Genomic DNA, 21,329 nt, shown 5'->3' with positions numbered 1-21,329 from the left:
AAAGAAACACAAATACACAGTGGTGGGAAATGAATAAAACCATTCAAAACATGAGAGTGGAAATAAAATCAACAAAGAAAACCCAAACTGGGGAAAATCTGGAAATAAAATATTTAGAAACTCAAACAGGAACCATAGAGGCATGCCTCACCAACAAAATAAAAGAGATGGAAGAGAGAATCTCAGGCATTGAAGACATGATAAAAGAAATGCATAGCCTAGTCAAGAAAAATGTTAAATTAAAAAAGTACAGGCACAAAACATCCAGGAAATCTGTGACACCATAAAAAGATCAAATCTAAGAATAATAGGAAGAGAGAAAAGGGGGAGAAAACCAGGTCAAAGGTCCAGAAAATATTTTCAACAAAATCATAGAAGAAAATGTCCCTAACCTAAAGAAAGAGATGTCTATCAAAGTATAAGAAGCTTACAGAACACAAAATAGATTGGACCCAGAAAAGAAAGTCCTTCTTGCCCCATAATAATAAAAATACTAAGCATACAGAACTATGAAAGAATGTTAACAGCTGCAAGTGGAAAAGACCAAGCAATACATAAAGGTAGATATATTAGAATTACACCTGTCTTCTCAATGGAGACTCTAAAAGGGCCTGGACACATGTACTGCAGACTCTAAGAGACCACAGATGCCAGCCCAGACTACTATACCCAGCAAAATTTTCAATCACTATAGATGGAGAAAATAAGACATTTCATGATAAAACCAAATTTAGGCAATATTTATTTACACATCCAAGCCCACAGAATATGTTAGAAGGAAAACTCCAACCTAAAGAAGTTAACTACATCCAAGAAAAGACAGGGAAAAAATTACACATCTGCGAAGTCAAGAGAAAGGAAGCACATATATATCACATATATAAACAGGCATACACACACACACACACACACACACACACACACGCCACCATCATTACCACCACCATTACTACAGCCACAACAAATAACTAACAGGAATAAACAGTCATTGATCATTGATATTTCTCAGCCTCAACTGTCTCAATTCCCAAACAAAGGACACAGACTAACAGAATGAATGCAAAATCAGGATCCATCCTTCTGCTGCATCCAAGAAACACACCTTAACATCAAGAATAGACATCACCTCAGGATAAAGGGTTGGAAAAAGATATTTCAAGCAAATGAACCTAAGAAACAAGCTGGTGTAATCATTTTAACTTGTAGAGGAAGAAGTCAAAATACCTCTATTAATAGATGATATGACCGTATACATATCATAGGAACCCTAAAAATTCCACTGGGGAACTCCTACAACTGATAAAAACACTTCAGAAAAGTTGCTGGATACAAAATTAACTCACAAAAAAAAATCAGCAGCCCTCCCATATACAAATACAAACTGTCTCAGAAACAAATCAGGGAAACAACACTTTTCACAAAAGCCTCAAATAATATAAAATACCTTGGATTATCTCTAACTAAGCAAATGAAAGATTTGTATGATAAAAATGTCAAGACTTTGAAGAAAATATCAGAAGATGGAAATTGAGCTATCTCCCATGCTTTACAATAAAAATGGCCATCTTACTAAAAGCAATCTACAGATTCAGTGCAATCCCCATTAAAATTCCAACACAATTCTTCACAGATCTTGAAAGGACAATGTTCAACTTCATAGGGAAATACACACACACACACACACACACACACAGGCACACAACACATACACACACAAAAGAAAGTAAAAACAGGATAGCAAAAACAACTCTGAATAAAATAACTGCTAGAGGTATCACTATTCCCAATTTCAGCTTGTTCTACAGAGCTATAATAATAAAAACCACATGGTATTGGTACAAAAACAGACACGTTGATCAATGGAATTGAACTGAAAATCCATACATAAGTCCACACACCTATGGACTCCTGATTTTCAATAGAGGCCAGAAATACACACTGGAGAAAAGACAATATCATCAACAAGTGGTGCTGGTCAAACTGTCTGTCACATGTAAAAGAATGCAAATAGATCCATATCTATCACTCTGCACAAACCTCAACTCCAGATGGATCGAAGACTTCAGCATAAAGTCATACACACTGGAATTAGAGGAGCACTCATTCATTGCTGGTAGGAATGTAAACGCTTACTGTGGAAATCAGTGTGGTGGTTCCTCGGGAAGAAGGGAATCCATCTATATCAAGATCCAGCTATATCATTCTTGGGCATATACCCAAAGGACACTCCATCCTACCACAAAGACTCAACTATGCTCATTGCTGCTCTATCCATAATAACCAGAAAATGGAAACAATCTTTGTCCCTCAACAGAAGAATGGATAAAAAAAAAAAAAAAAAAAGACATGGTACATTTACACAACAGAGTATTACTCAGCCATTTTTTAAAAAAAATAACATCAAGAAATTTGCAGGTAAATGGATGGGACTAGAAAAAAATCATCCTGAGTGAGGTATCCAAGATCCAGAAAGACAAATATGGCATGTACTCACTTATCTGTAGATACTAGCTATTAAGTCGATTAATACCAGGTTACAATTCATAGAACCATGGAGGGTAGATATAGAGTAAGAGACTAGAGGAAACAGACAGATTTCCTTAGGAAAAGAGAAATACAAAAGCTAGATATGGTTGGAATGGGACAGTCATGTGGGGAGGGACAGTGGGTAGGGGTTGTGGGAGAGAATACAGGAAGAGACAGTTAAAATGAAGGAGCTTTGAGGGGTATTATGGAAACAGAATAGAGTAGAAAATTTCTAAAATATATACATATCTGAAAGCAGTCTAAATGAAACTGCCAAATAATGGAGGAGACAGAATCCCAGCTGGCCATCTCTTGTCACCCAAGGCAACCACATCCAGTACCAGGATTGGGTTACATCTAATTGAGTTGTTGGCTAAAGAGGCCCCAAACATCCCAAGCTATGGCTAAGACAATAGATTGCTCTTCCACAAACTGATAGCAAAACCCCATGGCTGAAGACAACACCTATACTGAATGGCAATGTCAAGCCTTCATCCCTATGTTCCAGCATCTTTGGTATAGGAAGGTACTCTGCATTCTATCAAAAAAAAAAAAAAAAAGTAATATAAACACTGACCCAGACACAAAACCTTTTACAAACAATCTGTCCTGCCTGAAATATATTCTAGAGCAATTGTGGCACAAAGGTTGTGGTAGTGCCCAACCAATAACTGATTTGACTTAAGGCCCACTCCACAAGATATAACTCATACCCAACACTGCTTGGGTGACCTACGTTAAAACCAAATACTACTGATATAAAAAAAAAAGAAGAGGGGGACAAGTAGTGATAAAATGACTCCTAATGACATTCTGCTATACTCATAGATCAGTGCCTTGCTCAGCCATCATGACAGAAGTATCCTCCTGTAGCAGACAAGAACAAATACAGAGACCCACAACGAGACATTACACAGTGAGTGAGATACCTTGGAACACACAGCCTTAAATGGGAGGTCTCCATCAAATTTCTGCCCCCAGGGTTCAGGGAACACCCTGGAAGAGGAAGCAGAAAGATTACAAGAGCCATCAGGATAGAAGGACACCAAGAAAATAACACCCTCTAAAGCAACTGAGCAAAGTTCATATGAACTCACAGATTGAAGCATCATGAACAACGCCTGCATGAGTCTGTACCAGGTCCTCTGTGTATATTATGGCTTCCAGTTTAGTGTATTTATGGGACTCCTGAGTGAACAAGTGGGTCTCTGATTCTTGTGCCTTCTCTTGGGCTCTTGTCTGTTGGTTTGTCTTGTCCAACTCCTAAGCGATAATTTGTTTTATTGTATTGTACTTTATTTTGTTACATATTTTTGTATGAATGAATGACTGAATGAATGAATGAATGCCTAGCCATTAGGGTAAAGGTTAACAATTAAACTGTCACTTATACCTGCTGGGAAAGGAAAAATCAGTTTTCTCCAATAGTGTGACACTGGATATATCAACCACTCCAGTATGTTCAAGAGTAGTTGACCAACAAAAAATGGACTCCACAGGTTTTTTGTGGGTACTTTCATTTGTTTCTGTTTGGTGCATTTTGTTCTTGTTGTTGTTGTTGTTTGCAGGTTTTGTTTTTCTTCTTTGTTTTGGGGAGTTTTATTGTTATATTGGGTTTTTATTTGTTTTGCGAGAAAGAACTTAAAATTGGGTGGGGGGGGAGGAGAGGATCTATAAGGATTTGGGAGAGGGGGAGAATATGAAATAAAAATAATGAAATAAAAAGAGCATATTAAATAATAATTTTCTATTTTTAAAAAGAAAAGAAATAGTTATTCACAATATAAAAATGTTATAAGACACATTCTAGAGATAAATGCGTTGGGGAGGGAGGGTAACAGAAGAGCCTCGAACTTCAGGGGTTGTCAGATTGGGAAGGGGATGATGAAGGGAAGGTTGGTGGCGATGGCTAATGACAGAGAGAGAAAACCAATTCTTCTTTCTCTTTCTTGTGGGGTGCCAGGATGAACCCGGAGACTGGCTCACGCTCTGCAAGTAGCAGTCTACCTAGCTACAACTCCAGATCACCAGAATTACTGTCCATTTAGTCAGCTGAAAAATAAGCTTTCCATTTAAAAAGTCAAGATAATGAAGCAGGCAAGCAAAGGGCACTCTTCATACTTACAAATAACTCACAGTTACACTCCAACAAGCTATATGCCACAGCACCAAGGCAGTTTGTCGATGTGATCAAGGAGCCATTGTCAAGAACTTTTCCAAAGTTCATGGGACAGACTCAGAAGTTGAGCCGCTGCTTCCCGGCTTGTTAAAAAGGCACAATAAGTCATAGAACCGAGGCTAGGTGTGAAATTCTCCAGTTAAGTATTTAAGAGGTGGCATTTGCATGTTATAGAACAGAAAACTGTCACACAGCTTGGCCACACTAACGTGAGTGATGTCTGTAAATGAAGAGAACCGATCCATGTCCTCATTCTGTCCTTAAATAGCCATGCAGCCATGCTACGCTGTTTGAATCCTATGAATTACAGTATCTTTCTCTGGGAAACGAGATTGTCAGCTTAGATCTTCTTTTATAGTTTAGCCAAAAAGAATACAGCAGCCCCTAATATACCATAGGTACCTAAGTTCTTTCAAACTTGCGGCCCCCAGGTGAAAGAGCTGCCGTTCATGAAGAAGCAAATCGTGGCAATACTGGACTTACGATGAGGAGTATTGACAATCCCTTTTTATAAACAGTGCTACTGAGACACAGAGTCTCGAGTTGATTGGATAAATAAGGTTCAGGATGCATCCGGAAGTCAGGAATTGAGGTGATGCAGCCCCATCTGATCATGACGGACAAAATGAACATATCTAGAGTGAGATAACACTGCAATGAGCACTACAACAAACACTGGCTGGTTTTGGGTGCTTCAAACATGCCGATGGGCTTGCAAGACCGCTCAGCTGCTAAAGCACCCGCTGCCCAAGTCTGATGACCTGAATTCGGTCTCTGGAACACATGAATAAAAGCCAGATGTCACCAGGTGGTGGTAATGGACATCTTTAATCCCAGCACTCGGGAGGCAGAAGCAGGTAGATCTCCAAGTCTAGCCTAGTCTACAGAGTGAATTCCAGGACAGCCAGGGCTGCACAGAGAAACACTGTCTCAAAACAAAACAAAAACAGCTGGGCAGTGGGGGTGCAAATCTTTAATCCCAGCACTTAGGAGGCAGAGGCAGGTGGAACTCAGTGAGCAGGGGGCCAGCCTGGTCTACTAAGCAAGTTCCAGGACAGCCAGGGCAGTTACACAGAGAAACCCTATCTCAGAAAAACAAAAACAAAACAAACAAACAAAGAAAAATGAAAGAAAGAAAGAGAGGGAAAGGGGAGGGAGCAAGGAAGGAGGGAGGGAGGGAGAGAGAGAGACAGAGAGAGAGAGAGAGAGAGAGAGAGAGAGAGAGAGAGCGCCAAATGGACTGACACACATCTGTGATCCAGCACTCCTACCATGAGATGGAAGACAGAGACAAGAGGATCGTTGGGAAGCCCAAGGCCAGCTACTGTGAAACATGTCAGAAACACCAAAAGTCCCTCAGCAAGGTGGAAGGAGAGAAGCAACACCCAAAAGTTATCCTCTGACTACATGTGCACTGTGTCATGTATACACACAGAGCTAATATTAAGATAATAACAAATAGTAACGAAAGAAAGAATTCTAAAAATATACTGATGATGCACTTAAGACCATTTCAGTAAAAGTTTCTTCTGGTATTCCTTTGATCTTGGACTGTATAATATTGTATAAACAATATCACTGAAGGGATAGAAAACAATTCTGATTGATTTTTTAACAAAACTCTAAGGAATGCTAGTAATATTTTACTCAAATATTAATTTATTTAAATGCCACAGCCATATGATGTGAGGTAGCTGATGCACTGCCTCATGGTAAGTATTCAAACAGTGAAATGGATAAAGGCTGATGTTAATTGTGGTACAGCTGCCGAAGGGCGTGGTCAGACTTAGGGAAACAGTAGAGTCCTAGTGTCTGCCCTGGCCAGCCTACAGCGTCAGTGTGGTCCAGGGAATTGAAGGTCAGAAAAGCCTGTCAAACAAAAGCTGTGGCAATCGGTGGAGAAAAGCCTTGGGATGACAAACACATGAGGGCTGAAATGACTGTTAGCTAGTGGACTAGCTGAATAATGACTGGTGTTGAGTCTTGGAGCCACTCTGGAGTCCCAGGTCGGACTTTTCTTGGTCCCAGAGCCGAGCGGTGCATGGGGTAGCCTATAGGCAGTTGGGCAGGCAAGAGGACTGGCTCTGGAAGTTCCGAACTGGGATTCTGGGTTGGGATTCACTCAGTCCCAGAGCTGAGTAATGGGTGTGGTGGCTGATGTGGGGCGGGAGGATTGGCTCTGGAGGTACCAACATGGAATCCCAGTTGGAAATACACACAGTTCCAGGTTGGTATGCTCGTTTGAGCAGCTGATAGGCAGGCACACCTCTGGGGTCTTAGTTGTACTGTAATTGGTCTGTTGCAAGTAGGTGCCTGGTATAGGCAGATGGGTTAGGTCTCTAACTGGGGTTCCAGACCAACCTCTACACTGTCTCAAATCCGAGCAGTAGCTGGAACAGCTGATAGGCAGCTCTCAATATTTCTTAGTGTATAAATAAAATGAGGCTTTTTTTTTTTGCTATCCATCACTGAGATCTTTACATCAGAAAAATTAAGAAAGTAAAAATAGAAATGAACGCCCAGCAGTAGACGGCCAACACAAAACAAAGTCAGGGCACCTTTTGAAGTTCTTTGTTTCATAATGTTGAGTCAGGGATTTTTTTTAAACCTTAAAGGGACAACCTCTATGTATATATTATAGTTTCTGATTTTGTGTTTTTAAGGGATTCCTATGTGTGCAAACACATGTGTCTCTGTGTCTACATGAGTTTCTTGTGTTTTTTCTATAGCTCTTTTTCTTCTGTGTATTTATTTTGTCCTATTCTGATTTGTTTGTTTTTTATTTACCTTATTTTATTGTATTATTATTCCTTAGGTGCCTATTTGTTTTCTAATAAGCTACAGAAAGGGGGTGGATCCAGATGGAACAGGAGGAACTGGGAGGGCTGGGGGTGGGGGAGGGTAACTGTCATCAGACTATATTGCATGAAAAAATTAATTTTCAATTTAAAAAAGACAACCTTGCATAGAACTAAAAAAAAATTATAATGGTTTAACCTACATATCAGGTTAGATAGACACTCTAAGAAGAAATCTGAGTCTTTGCTAAGGAGAGAGCTCACTGGATAAATACTGGCTGCACACATGTGAGGCCCTCAGTTTGGACCCCCAGAACCCGTGGAAACAAGGATTTGGTGACATCGTGTGCAATCCTGCTGCTCCTGTGGGAATATGGGAGGCAGGAAGAAAAGAGTCCCAGGAGCTTACACGCCAGGTAGAACCACAAAAGAACAGTGAACGCTGGAAGTCAAGGACCAGCACCCAAGGCTGTCCTCTGACATCCACGTGGGGTCCACGACACATACTCACCAGTATTCACACAAGTGAAAACACACACACACACACACACACACACACACACACACACAAATACACTGAACTTTGGTGGAAATTACTCCTTTGTTATGATTTCACAGAGAGCCAAATGGGAAGAAAATTCAAACTTATTTCCTAGTCAACCATTTCATTCTTTGATCTGAAAATAATAGTCTCATGAATTTTTGTTTGTGGTTTTTGAGTCAGGGTTTTGCAATGTAGCCCACATGGGTCTTGAATTTCCTTTGACTCTCCTGCCTCAGTCTGCTATGTGTTGGGATGTACTACATTACTCTGCCACTCACATAAACAGCTAAATACTGATTTGTGTCTCCCATTGTCTTAGGAACTTAAAACTCTAGTCAGAGATGAAGCTTGCACCAATGCAGATTTTGTTCATTAGTTTGCACCTATGGCATAGCTTAATCATGAAACTTCTGAGCAGAGGCTCATAGTTAATGACTGCAACATTTACTAAGAGACAGAAAAGACTTTCACAAAATAGTTTTTGTATGACACATCTGTTTCCTTGCTGCAGGTGCCTTCATCTGCAAGATGGTGCCATTTGTCCAGTCCACTGCCGTGGTGACAGAAATCCTAACAATGACCTGCATTGCTGTTGAGAGGCACCAAGGACTTGTTCATCCTTTTAAAATGAAGTGGCAGTACACCAACCGAAGGGCTTTCACAATCTTGGGTATGCAAGTCACTTTTTGTCACTTGTCAAAATAGCTGATATCAACAACCTTGCAGTGGAAGAATTTGTTTTTGCTCATGGTTTTTGCTCATAGTTTCAGTGCCGGTGGCCATGTCAGAGGAGCAGCAGGTGGCAACTGACTCAGGGGATCAGCCCGCCAGCATGCAAGGCCCTGTGGGTGAATCTTGGATAGGCAAGTCCCCAAGGGCTCTGACCTCAGAATGTCTCTTGCTACTGCTGTGCCTTTACATGTTTGCCACTGCCATTTTTCTATGGTATCTGGCATGGTGTAAATAGGCATGGGGAAATACCCATTGACCTTAATGTATTTCTCATGGAAATATCACATTCTACTGGGCATTTTTACCTGTGGATTATTATGAAGGTTTCCTTGTAAGCTGTACTGTTGAACTGAAGTAATGATTTTATACAATAATAATGTTAGTTTAAATACAATTTTGATGACTGAGGGTCATTAGTAAATATAACAAGGGATTAAGACAGAGGTTAGCTTAGTGGGAAAACTAATATAGGTAAAAGCAAGACATGGTGTTGTCTCCACCCCTGATAAAGCAGGGGCTGCAGAGGATAGAATATAAGAACAAGGAAATGTCACACAGCTAGTTTCTGTTGAGGAGCCATATAGACTGTGTCTTAGGTTAATGATTAAGAAAAACAGTTGAGTCCCAGAAGCTAAGCTAGTTTAAGATCTTTCCATCTTAATGTTGAGAGATGTGTTCCTGGGTTTCAGTGTGCATCATAACTAAAACAAAGCTTTGAATAATGATTTAAGGTTAGGTTAAGATGTTGTTAATAGCTTTGAGGTGAAAAACCCAAGGAAACCATCTGATGTTTAGAAAGACGCATAGTTGAGTAAGAGACTTGTTGAGGTCAAGGAACAAGAACAAAGCAGCCCAGTTATCATCAGCTGATGCCTTTCTTGCTAGGATGGGTTGGTGATCAAAGATGATGATTAATTCCTGTGCCCATTTGCAGGAAGCTGCCCTCAGCTTCCTGACATAAAAAACTGTTGACAAATGGGTATGCACCCTGAGGATTCAAAGTAGACATGACTCATTCTTTCCAGATATAAAAGTTTAGATTTATGATTCTTATAAGATTTCCTTTTGAGATAAGTAACAAAATGATTGATCCTTTCTTTGTAACTGCAAAATGCAGCCTTCCAGCAAAAGAACTTGCTTGCTTACACTCTGTTAATCTATAACAAGTTGCTTAGGTGTGATTGTCTGTGGCTTCTTAGGACAACTTATTTCTCACCTGTAATATATAGAATGTTTAATCAAGTATGGGAAATGAAAAACACATTTTTATTTGTGTTCATTGTAATCATTCACTTTAAAAAATTATAATTTTATACTGCTTGAAAGATTTTGCTGGGATATATAAGTTGTAAGGGAAAAACTAAAGTTAGTTAGAAGGAAGACATCAAGAGAGACAGAAGGGATATATCTGGATAGAAGTAAGAAAAGAAATAAAGAACAGAAAGAAGATAGAAAGACCCTAAAGAAGGTGTGTGTGTGTGTGTGTGTGTGTGTGTGTGTGTGTTCCCTTTTTTTGTCAGACTCAGAGAGTTAAGTTTAGCCTCCCTTGCCAGCCCCAGAGAGTTAAGTTTTACTTCCTTAGAAAAGTCAGGCTGAGTGATTAGTCTGCTGACGCCCTGGCTTCCTCCTCAAATCCCTGAGCTACTGGAAGTTGGTTCACAAGGCAGGGATACTTCAGAGATTCCATTTTGCTCTCACTTCTGAGCCTTTGGGCAGGAAAGCAGAACATGACATGAACATGTGGTAGAGCAGTGGCTCACCTCATAGCAGACCACAACTACACAGAGAGAGACAATCTGGGACACGCTGTATGCCATTAACCCACTTCTTCCAATCAGACCCTACTTCCGTTCATCTGTGAATTCATCAGTAGATTAATCCATTCATAAAGTTAGTGCCTTCGTGATGCAATAACCTGCCTCCAAAGTCCACAAGCTAGCAATCAAGTCCTCTGAGACTTTGGAGGACATTTAATACTTAAATTGTAACATTGGGTGAGGCTACCAGTATGCCATCTACAGTGAGTGTTAATGCCATTCTCCACAATAGAATAACATCGTATTTATACAGTTGGGGTTTTCCCTTTTTGTGTAAGCATTCCTGTATAATTTCAGGGGTTTGGTCCTCTCTGCATTTACCCTACACCATCTCTCCTTTAGAACTCTCCTAATATTGACATAGATTCCTTGGATATATTTCTTCAGTTTGTCTTCAACTTTGAAGCATTCCATTTAGCTAGTGAATGACAGCCATCATTTATCAGTTATCATTTCCACGTTAACATTCATCTGACCTGAGATGGGAAGGCTCTGAGTGTACAAGAACAAGAAGACTTTGATACAGAACAGGAAATATGCTTCGAGGGAAGCAGGAAAAAGAGGTGTTTATCCAGACATGGCTCCCAGTCAGTTCACAGGGGTTGCAAGTGCCTGAGAAGAGGGTCCTTCAGAAGCCCGACAAAGACACATTCCACTCTCTTCATTTCACTTTAAGCAACTCTAGGTTCTTAGCTTGCTAGTACTGTCCCTGACTCAGGAAGACATGACGCATACAACATATCTCATAAAAATGCTGAATTTGAAACAATGGCCTCAAGTCTATCATGGTAAGAGATTAGTTTTCCTTTTTAGTAATTATCATCGAGTGCTTAAAATCTTAAGACGTTTTATAGTGGTCTGGATTTATAATAATCAGATATATAGTGTACAGCTATAAGATCATCAAAAGTAGCAAATTTAACTAATATATCATGTGAAATAAATAAGTAAACAGTATTTCTATCTTTAAAATTTTGGCTGGTATTGTATTATAAGACAGAGAACCTGCATGGTTAAGGATGACTCCATTTTACTGCACTGTGGTGATTATCACATTTTTACAGGTGTGGTCTGGTTGGTGGCCATCATCGTGGGATCACCCATGTGGCACGTGCAACAACTGGAGGTAGATTTGGGGCTGAATTGCCGTTTATACCACTGAAATACTTCTTTGCAGCTCTCATCTGTAACTGTTTGCCATCTCAAGTGCATTTCAGCAAGTCTGTACTACCGCAGTTCCTTCACTGGAAATCTTTCAAATGAAATCAAATAGTTTTCTCTGTCTTAGTTCATTCTTCTAGGTATTATATTGCTAATAGCTAGATGCTTAACGTTTTTTTTTAATGTTCCAAAATCATTTTTTTGCCATTTTTCTACAAATTGAAAATGTTTTATCTAGAATGTTTCAATGTCTTAATATAATTGAGAATCCAATGAGTGCTCTATATTTTCTTTTATTGAAAACAGACTTGGTTTTACATATAGTATAATCTGATACAGATCTCCCTCCCTTTACTCCTCCCAGTTTGTCCCCATTCTCCCTCCCATGTGGATCCTCCCCCTTTCTGTCTCTCATTAGAAAACAACTAGGTATCTAAGGAATAATAATAAATAGAATGTGATAGAACAAAAGCAAATTGAAATAGGACAAAATAAACAAATAAAAAAGAGCCTAAGACAAGGCTGGAGAAACAGATAGAAACATAGAACTCCACTTGTTCAAACACTCGGGAATCCCATAAAAACACAAAACCAGGAGCCATAATATATACACAAAACCTGTAGTGTATAAATAAATAAATAATAAAACAATAAAACTCTGACAGGACATTCAGACAAGGAACCTTCAAATATGCTGCTGAACTCATTTTCTGTTGGTCTACCTTTAAGAGTAGTTTGTCTCAGGGTTGGGGATTTAGCTCAGTGGTAGAGTGCTCACTTAGCAAGCCCAAGGCCCTGGGTTCGAGCCTCAGCTCAAAAAAAAAGAGAGAGTAGTTTGTCTCCTCAGGGAGACTCCCTTGGAGAAAACTAAGTTTTCTTTTACAGGTAGTTATTAATTTAAGATTTCTTCTGCGTTAGGAATGAGGCATGTGTCCACTTCCCCTTTCAGCCCTAGGACACCAACTGGTGCAGACACATGTAAGCCCTGTGCATGCTGCCACAGTCTCTGTGGGCTCAAATGTGTGTTGGTCATTCTGTGCCTAAAAGGCCTTGTTTCCTGGTGTCCTCCATCCCCTCTGGCTCTTACACTTTTTCTGCCTCCTCTTCCACAGGGTTCCCTGAACCCTGAGTGGAGGGATTTGATGGAGACATTCCATTTGGGGCTAAGTTTTCCTAAGCCTCCCACTCTCTGTGTAATGTCTGGCTGGGATGTCTGCATTTGTTCCCATCTGCTGCAGAAGAAAGCTTCTCTGATGATGACTGAGCAAGGGACTGATTATGAGAATAAAGGGATGTCATTAAGAGTCATTTTATTGCTGTGTTCCTTTTGTAGAACAGTAGAATTTCACTTTTCCTTAGGTCCCTGAGCTATCTGGTCTCAGGTTGTTGGTCACCCAAGTAGCGTCATTTTGGATTCCATCTGGTAGAGTTGACCTTAAGTCAAAGCAGACGGCACCAGCTCAACTTTTCCATGTTCAATGAATTGTGTGTGTGTGTTGTTTGCAGCAATACAGCCTTGCTGTCAATTTGTGGCGAGAACCCTACAGCCTTTGCAACAGCCTGAGTTATTTGAGTGGTCCCCTGGCACTCCTTTGGCCAACAGTTCAATTAGAAGTAACCCCTTTCCTGGTACTGGAGGGTTCATTTGGTAATGAGAAATGTCCAGGTGGTGCTTTCTCCCCTGTTATTTGGTGGTTTCATTTAGATCACCTTCATATACATATATAATTTAAGACAACAGGTCATTGCTCACAAAGCCCCTAACAAATATATAGAATGGTATATTCTTGTCTACTTTTTAAAACAGAAAGGCAAATAAGGAATTTTACTAAGCATGCCTCATCCCGAAGCAAGGATATCAAGTGAGACACACAGGAAAAGCAGATTTTAAAAATAGTCTGGTGTTTGTTCTATGACTTGAATATTGGGTAAACTGAACTCTGCGAGAGCAGGGAGCAACTTTGTTCTGTGTTACCACATATGAAATGATGACTGAGGATATTCCCACCTGTCACACCACTTCTGCGGCCATTCAGTTAAAGTTCTCCATCCCCTGCCTGCACAGAAACAGTGTAACATCTATTATAAAATGCCCTGTCCACTGCCTCAGTCACATAAGTTATACAATCAATTTAAAACATGACCCTTCCCTCGGCTTGAATTGACATTGGGCCTAGAAATGTGGAGGACTGTGGTTGCTTTCTGGATGTCCCTCCCCCCCCTGTGTCAGCTGAGTCTCTCTCTCCAACAAGCTGATGAGAAGAACAGGTAGAGGAAGGAACAGATATGGTCTGGATACAACTGTGACTCGTGACTGTTGCCCTTCTTCTGGGTTTTCCCAAGACACCCTAGACTTCTGACTGCTTCTCCATTTCTCAGCCCTTCTACACAACACAAACATGGCCAGCTCCTTTGTGCTGAGGGCACTTTCCTCACTGGTAGAGTGTAGATTGATGAGATCATTCACAAATGACACATTCCAATATGAAGTCTACTTCTGGACCACAGTAGATATGGTAATTTTTTTAAATTACTCCATGGTATACTTTAAATATACCATGAATGTGTGACTCGTTTACTTGGTAGAAAATTTATAATGTACAATTAATTGACAAAACTGTGCTCACTAACAGGTCAGCCAAGTCACATTTGCTTTTGTCTTGTACGCATCCCATGGCACCTCATTCATAAATGCTATTAGAGTGTGTGTGAGCACATAGAAATCTGAATTTCTCACTCGGACAATGGAATGCTCTGTTGTTGGTGTTTCTCACTGAGCTCTCTCTACTCAGTTCTCTTAGGTGTAGCTTATTTCTCAGTTTTAAGGGAATGGAGCAAAGAAGTAACTAAATGAACCCTGTCTCCACCTATGTCCCTCCCAGTACTTATCAAAATACAAGTTTCCCCTACTGCAGGCCTTACCCTAGATACAAATACACTTAACACTGGGAAAAGCAGAAGGGCTCTCACGGTGACACCTAAATCTGCAGGGGGGGGGGGAGCTTCACTAGAGTCAGTAATAAATTGTCTCTTTCCTTGGTGCTCATGGTAAGACTTGTGTTGGAGACAGACGTGATTCATTAGGATGGGGGTGACAGTGAAAACAGACCCCAAATCTCTTCTCAACCCTGGGCTATCTTAAACAGTAAAATTTTAGAGAAATGTAGGTTTAGAAATGGAGACTATGAAGCTGGGACTGTCGCGCACACACAGAGGTAGAGGACAAAATATCTGGATTGGAGTACACTAGAGACCTGCTTGTCCCCAGAGCTGTGTGAAGCCATCAGTGATGAGCAGGGAGCTTCAGGCTTTGCTGCTCCCTGACTAGGGTCATTGTAGGGCTGCTTCTATCGTGTCAGAGTAGGTTGTGGTTTTACCTCTATTCATGGGAAGCTCGGATCTTGAAATCATTTTTCAATGATTTATATCATTCCTAGTTATGTTTGTCAATAATAGACCAGACCAGAACTTGAATGTTCTTGCTTTTTCAATTGCTCCTGAAGATTGTGATGAAACTTGAACACAAGCACATAAACATAAGCAAAACTATGTCCAAAACGTAAGCATTGAGCTGAAAAGATCCAGCAGGCCTAGAGGACAGCATTCCTGATAGATTCTCACATTTCCATTCCTGCTGCCTAGAGATGTGGCTTCTGAACATACGTGAAGGGTTCAGCTCAGTCTGGAAATGAGTCACACCACTTCTGGTTGTTAATAGTGTTTGAACTTAAAGATGAGTCCGCAAGAAATAGTTTCAGTAAATCAGCTAACAAAAATCAGTTCAATTATTTTAGGTTGGCAGTAGTTTGAGTCCCATTTTCCATTTGCTTTAATTTAAAAGCTACCACTTGCCTTCTTAATGCCTATTCTAGCATCTCTTACTTTAAGGAAATCTGGTGACTCTCCAAGTCTGGTTCTTCAACAAGTGAGAAAGCAAAATATATTAGTTTAATTAATATCAAAACAGACATCAGATAGCATATGGTATTCTCAATAGACAGTGTGGTAAGTGTGCTCTTTTAGCTCACTGGAAAGTGGTGAAAAGTGGAAATAAAAGTTGACAAAGGCAAGAAATGAAAGAAACATGCACAGACCTCAATTCCATTTCAAATCTAAAAGCACGAAATTCTCTAAAACCTAAGCAGGTTAGTCGGAAAACTATACTTTACTGCAAAATAACAATGAAACAGTAATTCACAGTTACAATAATATCAGTGTATAATAAATAATAAATAAATAAATAAATAAATAAATAAATAAATAAATAAATAAAAGTCTTTACAATGATGTTCTGCAATAATACTTGACTGCTTCTAATGCTGACTGTTGGTTCTTTCAACTGAATTGTTCTCACTGTAAAGATTAAGTATGACTTCCTATATGAGAAAGAACACATCTGCTGCTTGGAAGAATGGGCCAGCCCCGTGCACCAGAAAATCTACACCACCTTCATTCTTGTCATCCTCTTCCTCCTGCCCCTGGTGCTGATGCTGGTCCTCTACAGTAAGATCGGCTATGAACTCTGGATCAAGAAGAGAGTTGGAGACAGTTCAGTGCTGCAAGCTATTCATGGGAAAGAAATGTCCAAAATAGCCAGGTCTGTCTAATTAAATGTTCATTTCTGTTTAAAAGTTTTCATTAGTTGTGCTAGAAAGGACAGTTGCCAAGGATGCCAGAACTCCTGGGTAATTTAGGCAAAGTAATCTAAGTTGAGAGTATTTAAACCCTTGAAACTTCATGCAATTTAATGTGTGTCAGAAAGACAGATCAAAATCATTAGTTCTTAAATCAAAAGCAAAGTTTAGAGCATGGTTACATTTTCATCTGTGTATAAATATGATTTGCAGAAAGAGCTATGAACTGGTGTCAGGGATCTCTGGGGGGGGGGGGGGTGGTCAGCTCTCTGTTACCTTGCTGGCCATATGACATAGATTTGCATTTTTGCCCTCCTCCATTTCCTCATATATACAAGGTTGTATAATGACATCTGTCATTACTTCCTGTCACTCAAAGATGGTGCTAACATACATGAGATAGCATGTATAAAAATGTCTTAAACCACAGCATATTACTTATATTAAATAGTTATTGTTGAAATTTGATTGCAACATAAAAGCTATTTTCTTACCTTACTCATAAGTATCCATTTTAAAACACTATAATGCTGCATACATAATATATAAGACTGACTTTATATCTGTACTGAATGACCACTCAAATGAAAATGAGTGATGTCTCCTGTGCAGACTTCCAGGGATTTGAGGGATGGAGTTGAATCATAGTGTGCAGTGCCCTCTAGTGTGATTTGTGTAAAGACAGGCCTCTCCGAATAGAAGAGGGTCCCAAGACTTCATCACCTGGGGAATTTTTTTATTATACTCTTTCCTCAGAAGAAAGGGATTCTGGAGGTAAAAGGAGAGGTACCAAATATGAACTTTTAAAATATAAAGCAAATGTATAGTTCTAGAGCAGATATAAATCTACTTATAAGAAAAATAAAGAAATAAGTTTGAATTCCAGGTAAACCAGAGTTTTACTTTGATCCTTGAAACTTACTGTGTTTTGTAAATATTGATGTTTTGCTACCAAAGACGAGAATCATTTTCAATACACCGTGAATTAAAGTTCACTCACTGACTTAGACTCCTACATCTAAACCCAAAGTATATCAGTTACCAGCCATCTTGACTACAAATCAGGAACCTTCGGTGTACCTTAGCTTCTACATTAGCCCATTGATTTTTTTGAATGTTAATGGTGTAATCCATGTCAGTAACATAGTAGGATGCCAGATCCACAATGAGCACACATCATAAGCATGTCTATTACATAAGGACCATGAAGATAAGGGTGAAATGAACAGGAAGAGGCAATAATCTACCTGCAGTTACGTGTGAGTGGCCTAAACTCAACTTCGATTTCAGTCTTGCTGTTTGAACACATTTTCCACAGCAAAATGAACCAACACAATCCTTTCTCGTGGGTCTAGGAAGAAGAAGCGGGCTGTCACTATGATGGTGACAGTAGTGGCTCTCTTTGCTGTGTGCTGGGCACCTTTCCATGTTGTTCACATGATGGTTGAATACAGTGAGTACTTAGCATCCTCACCTGATGACTCTCTGGTCCACTGCCTGCTAGAATTCACAGGAATGACTGGAAAACTGGTGCTTTTCACTGGTTCACTAAATACCCAGCCTCGAGTCGGGTTCTTTCCTGGTAAAAGAGCACTAGCTCCGTGTGTGGCGGGTGGTCATGTGACAAGGACACTTCAGGAAGTGTACTTTAGTAGTTGTACACAAGAAAGAAAAGTTTCCAGAGTCTTACGTTACTTCTAAAGGGAGCGATGTTGCATCTTATGAATCGTCTCTTTTTACAGCCTCAACTCACAAGTGAGTATGTGAAGGGTAACTCCTGCTCCTAGTTTGCATGACACTTGAATTCTTTAGTGAAAGTACTGTGAGCCCAGTCACATATGCTGAATGCCAGCCTGTGTACATAAGAATGTTCATCACGAAGGCCATTTGTTCCCAGATAATCAGATTCCGCTCCCACAGTGGGCTTCAGACATTTGCATGCCTTTTATCTCTGACAACGTCAGATGATAGCTTTTAATTTTCTTAATAAAGTCAATCCATGTTCTAAAGTATTCTTCTATTTCAGGTAATTTTGAAAAAGAATATGATGATGTCACAATCAAGATGGTTTTTGCTGTAGTACAAACAATTGGGTTTTTCAACTCCATCTGTAATCCCATGGTGTATGCATTTATGAATGAAAACTTCAAAAAGAATTTTTTGTCTGCAGTTTGTTATTGTATAATAAAGGAAACCTTCTCTCCAGCACGGAAGCACAGAAATTCAGGAATTTCAATGATGCAGAAGAGAGCCAAGTTATCACGACAACAGCGTCCAGTAGAGGAAACCAAGGGAGATGCATTCAGCGATGCCACCATCAAAGTCAAACTGTGTGAGCAGCGAGAGGAGAAGAGGCATCTCAAGCGACAGCTTGCTTTCTTTAGTTCTGAACTTTCTGAAAATTCAACTTTAGGCAGTGGACACGAATTGTAATGATATCTTCATAATTAATATCATTTGTATGGAAAATTATTTTGAGCAAAGGTCAAAGACTATTTTTAAATGATGACAAGAAAGGAAACAAGACATGTTTTCCATTTAAACTGACATAATACATGAAACTATAACTTTGAAAAATTATTAAAACAGCTGTGTACATTATTAAAGTAGATTTATTCAAGACATCATACATAAAGCAATGGTTTCGGCAGCAGTTTGTATCCATGTAGTCAATGTAATGTGACTTTCTGTGTATTGCTAAACTCGGTAGAAATTATTAAAATTGTATCATCATCTTTGCATATTAAACAGCTGAACACCATAATGTAATTTATAGCATACTGTTGAAGTTAGGGTAAAATCTTTGCAATTGACATTTGTGCCATAATAAAGTCAAAGATTATGAAGAATCAGGCAAATGACAACTAATAAAACTTAAAATACAAATGCCACATCCTTTAAGCTGCCGTCTCTGTGCGACAGTCACCTCATCTTCCGCAGGCTCTATTTGTTCCTGCATGAATGGAGGGTCACCCCTCGCTCACTTTGTGGAGCAGTCGTGAGGCAAACTCTGACTGAAAAGGAAGGCACTTTTCACATCCTAAAGTGATGAACTCCTAGTCCTGGCCCCGCCCCTCCTCTCTCCAGCTCCATTTTGCTTCTCTGCTTTCCTTTCTGAGACTTACTCCAGCTCTGCCTCCCTCTCCTCGCGTGACTGTTTTGTAACTGGTTTTTCTCATCCAAAGAAAGGCTGGGTAGCCTCATTAATTGATTAGATAGATAGACAGACAGATCAGATCAGATGTTTTTCTCTGTGGGGCTCTTTATTCTCTCTCACTAGTGAGATGAAGGACTTTTTGTTATGTATTAAGAGAGACTTTCTCAGCAGTAGACTAATGAAGAAGGCCTGAGGCAGCTCCAAGCATGTGAGATATTGCTAAGTCCAAGGCCGACCTCCAAGTGGTTGGTCAGAAGAACAGAGCTCCCCACTAGCTCAGCCCCTCACTCCTGTGTCCCATGTGTCAAGAATCCGCCTGCCACTGTAAACACTCCGTTGCCTTCCCAACAGAGAAGATACTCAAAGCCCCACCACAGTCTCACTGTCTAGATGTTTCCTCTGCCTCCAGTTTTCAAGCACTCATCTTGCATCTGAAGAACTCAAACTATTTTATGATCTAAGTTTTAAGATTTGGAAGCCAAAGAACACAAACATCTTGGGTTCTCTTAGCTATAGGCATTTTATTTCATGTGTGTCAATGAGACACTATTGAAAAGGAGAGAGGGGAAACAGGGTGTAGAATAAGAAAGACAAACCGCATGAGACAGGAAAATCAACAAAGAGAAGGAAGGGAAACTTACTGTTTTTTATGGGTCACTTTGCAAACTGCCACCTTTTTTGTATTATATTATGTTGTAATAAGACAGTGATCACTACACTGACAGATCCTTAAAAATGGACCTATGTGCTGATTTTTGTTATTTTCACTTAACAGCTCAATATTCACATGACTTCAGATATGACAATGAAAAGTTGCATCATTATGTACTTACCCATAAATAAATGAGAAAGTCAAAACAGAAAGCCAGCCCCGATGGCTCCCAACAGAAGAGTGACCGAACGGCCAATGTTACATCAACGTGGCTATGTTTTCAAGGAGCATTGATGGTTATGTGTGATGGGTAAGGAAATTTAGTCACAAGAAACTACACATTCAAGAACTTCGTGTGTGTGTGTGTGTGTGTGTGTGTGTGTGTGTGTGTGTGTCACACACACACACACACACACACACACACACACACACGCCACAGGGGAGTTATTGCCTGCATGTCTGTGTACCATGTGCATGTCTGTGCCCATGGAAGCCACGAGAGGGCATCAGGTCCCCGAAACTGGAGTACAGACAGTTATGAGCTGCCACGTGGCTGCTGGGGAGAGAACTGTCCCATGGGTGCTGGGAGTAGTACTTGGGTCCTTTGGAAGAGCAGCCAGTACTCTTGACCACTGAGTCATTCTTTCTAACTTTTACTACTGCCAAGCCTATAAAATTCCTTTATTTAATGTTCCATTAGGAGCTTTTTTGCATACTAAATTCACAAAACTAATCTTCCAACAATTTTGTTTTATTTCCCAAAGTTTAGCACGTAGCCACTTAACTTCATTACCTTCATTAACATTCTGTAAGTAAGGCAGACTCTTTAAATAAGATGGTGAGAAGTTACTGCTGGGGGTGAAAATGGAGAAGAAAGGGCTACTGCTTTTCAGACGTAGTATTTGGGGGCTTTACAAAGTATATGTAAAAAGGACAGTGGTATCCTATCATTTATTCAACTATTATTATATTTAATTTTATTTTTTAGGTTATAATATAGTTACAACATTTCTCCTTCCCTTTCCTCCCTCCGAGCCCTCCCATCTGCCCCTTCCCACTCCCCATCCAATCCAGGGCCGCTTTCGTCACTATTGTCATTGTATGTGTATGTACATACATATATATTGCT

The 21,329-nt window shown here is 39.9% G+C and overlaps 1 protein-coding gene across 1 annotated transcript in view; it reads left to right on the top strand.

Moving 5' to 3' along the window:
- LOC118585191 (pyroglutamylated RF-amide peptide receptor) overlaps positions 1–19,279 on the top strand; it is a 39,524-nt gene extending 20,245 nt beyond the window's left edge. The window contains exons 2-6 of the mRNA XM_036189425.1: positions 8,559–8,717; positions 11,661–11,722; positions 16,119–16,354; positions 17,747–17,844; positions 18,418–19,279. Of these exons, the coding sequence (XP_036045318.1) occupies positions 8,559–8,717; positions 11,661–11,722; positions 16,119–16,354; positions 17,747–17,844; positions 18,418–18,824 (962 nt within the window). The 3' untranslated portion in view covers positions 18,825–19,279. The remainder of the gene's footprint in view (positions 1–8,558; positions 8,718–11,660; positions 11,723–16,118; positions 16,355–17,746; positions 17,845–18,417) is intronic.
- Positions 19,280–21,329: the final 2,050 nt, after the last annotated feature.

The sequence above is a fragment of the Onychomys torridus genome, chromosome 6 (assembly GCF_903995425.1).
Source record: "Onychomys torridus chromosome 6, mOncTor1.1, whole genome shotgun sequence".
Classification (NCBI taxonomy): domain Eukaryota; kingdom Metazoa; phylum Chordata; class Mammalia; order Rodentia; family Cricetidae; genus Onychomys; species Onychomys torridus.
Note: the sequence above shows the minus strand (reverse complement) of the source record. Positions and strands in the feature narration are given on the sequence as shown.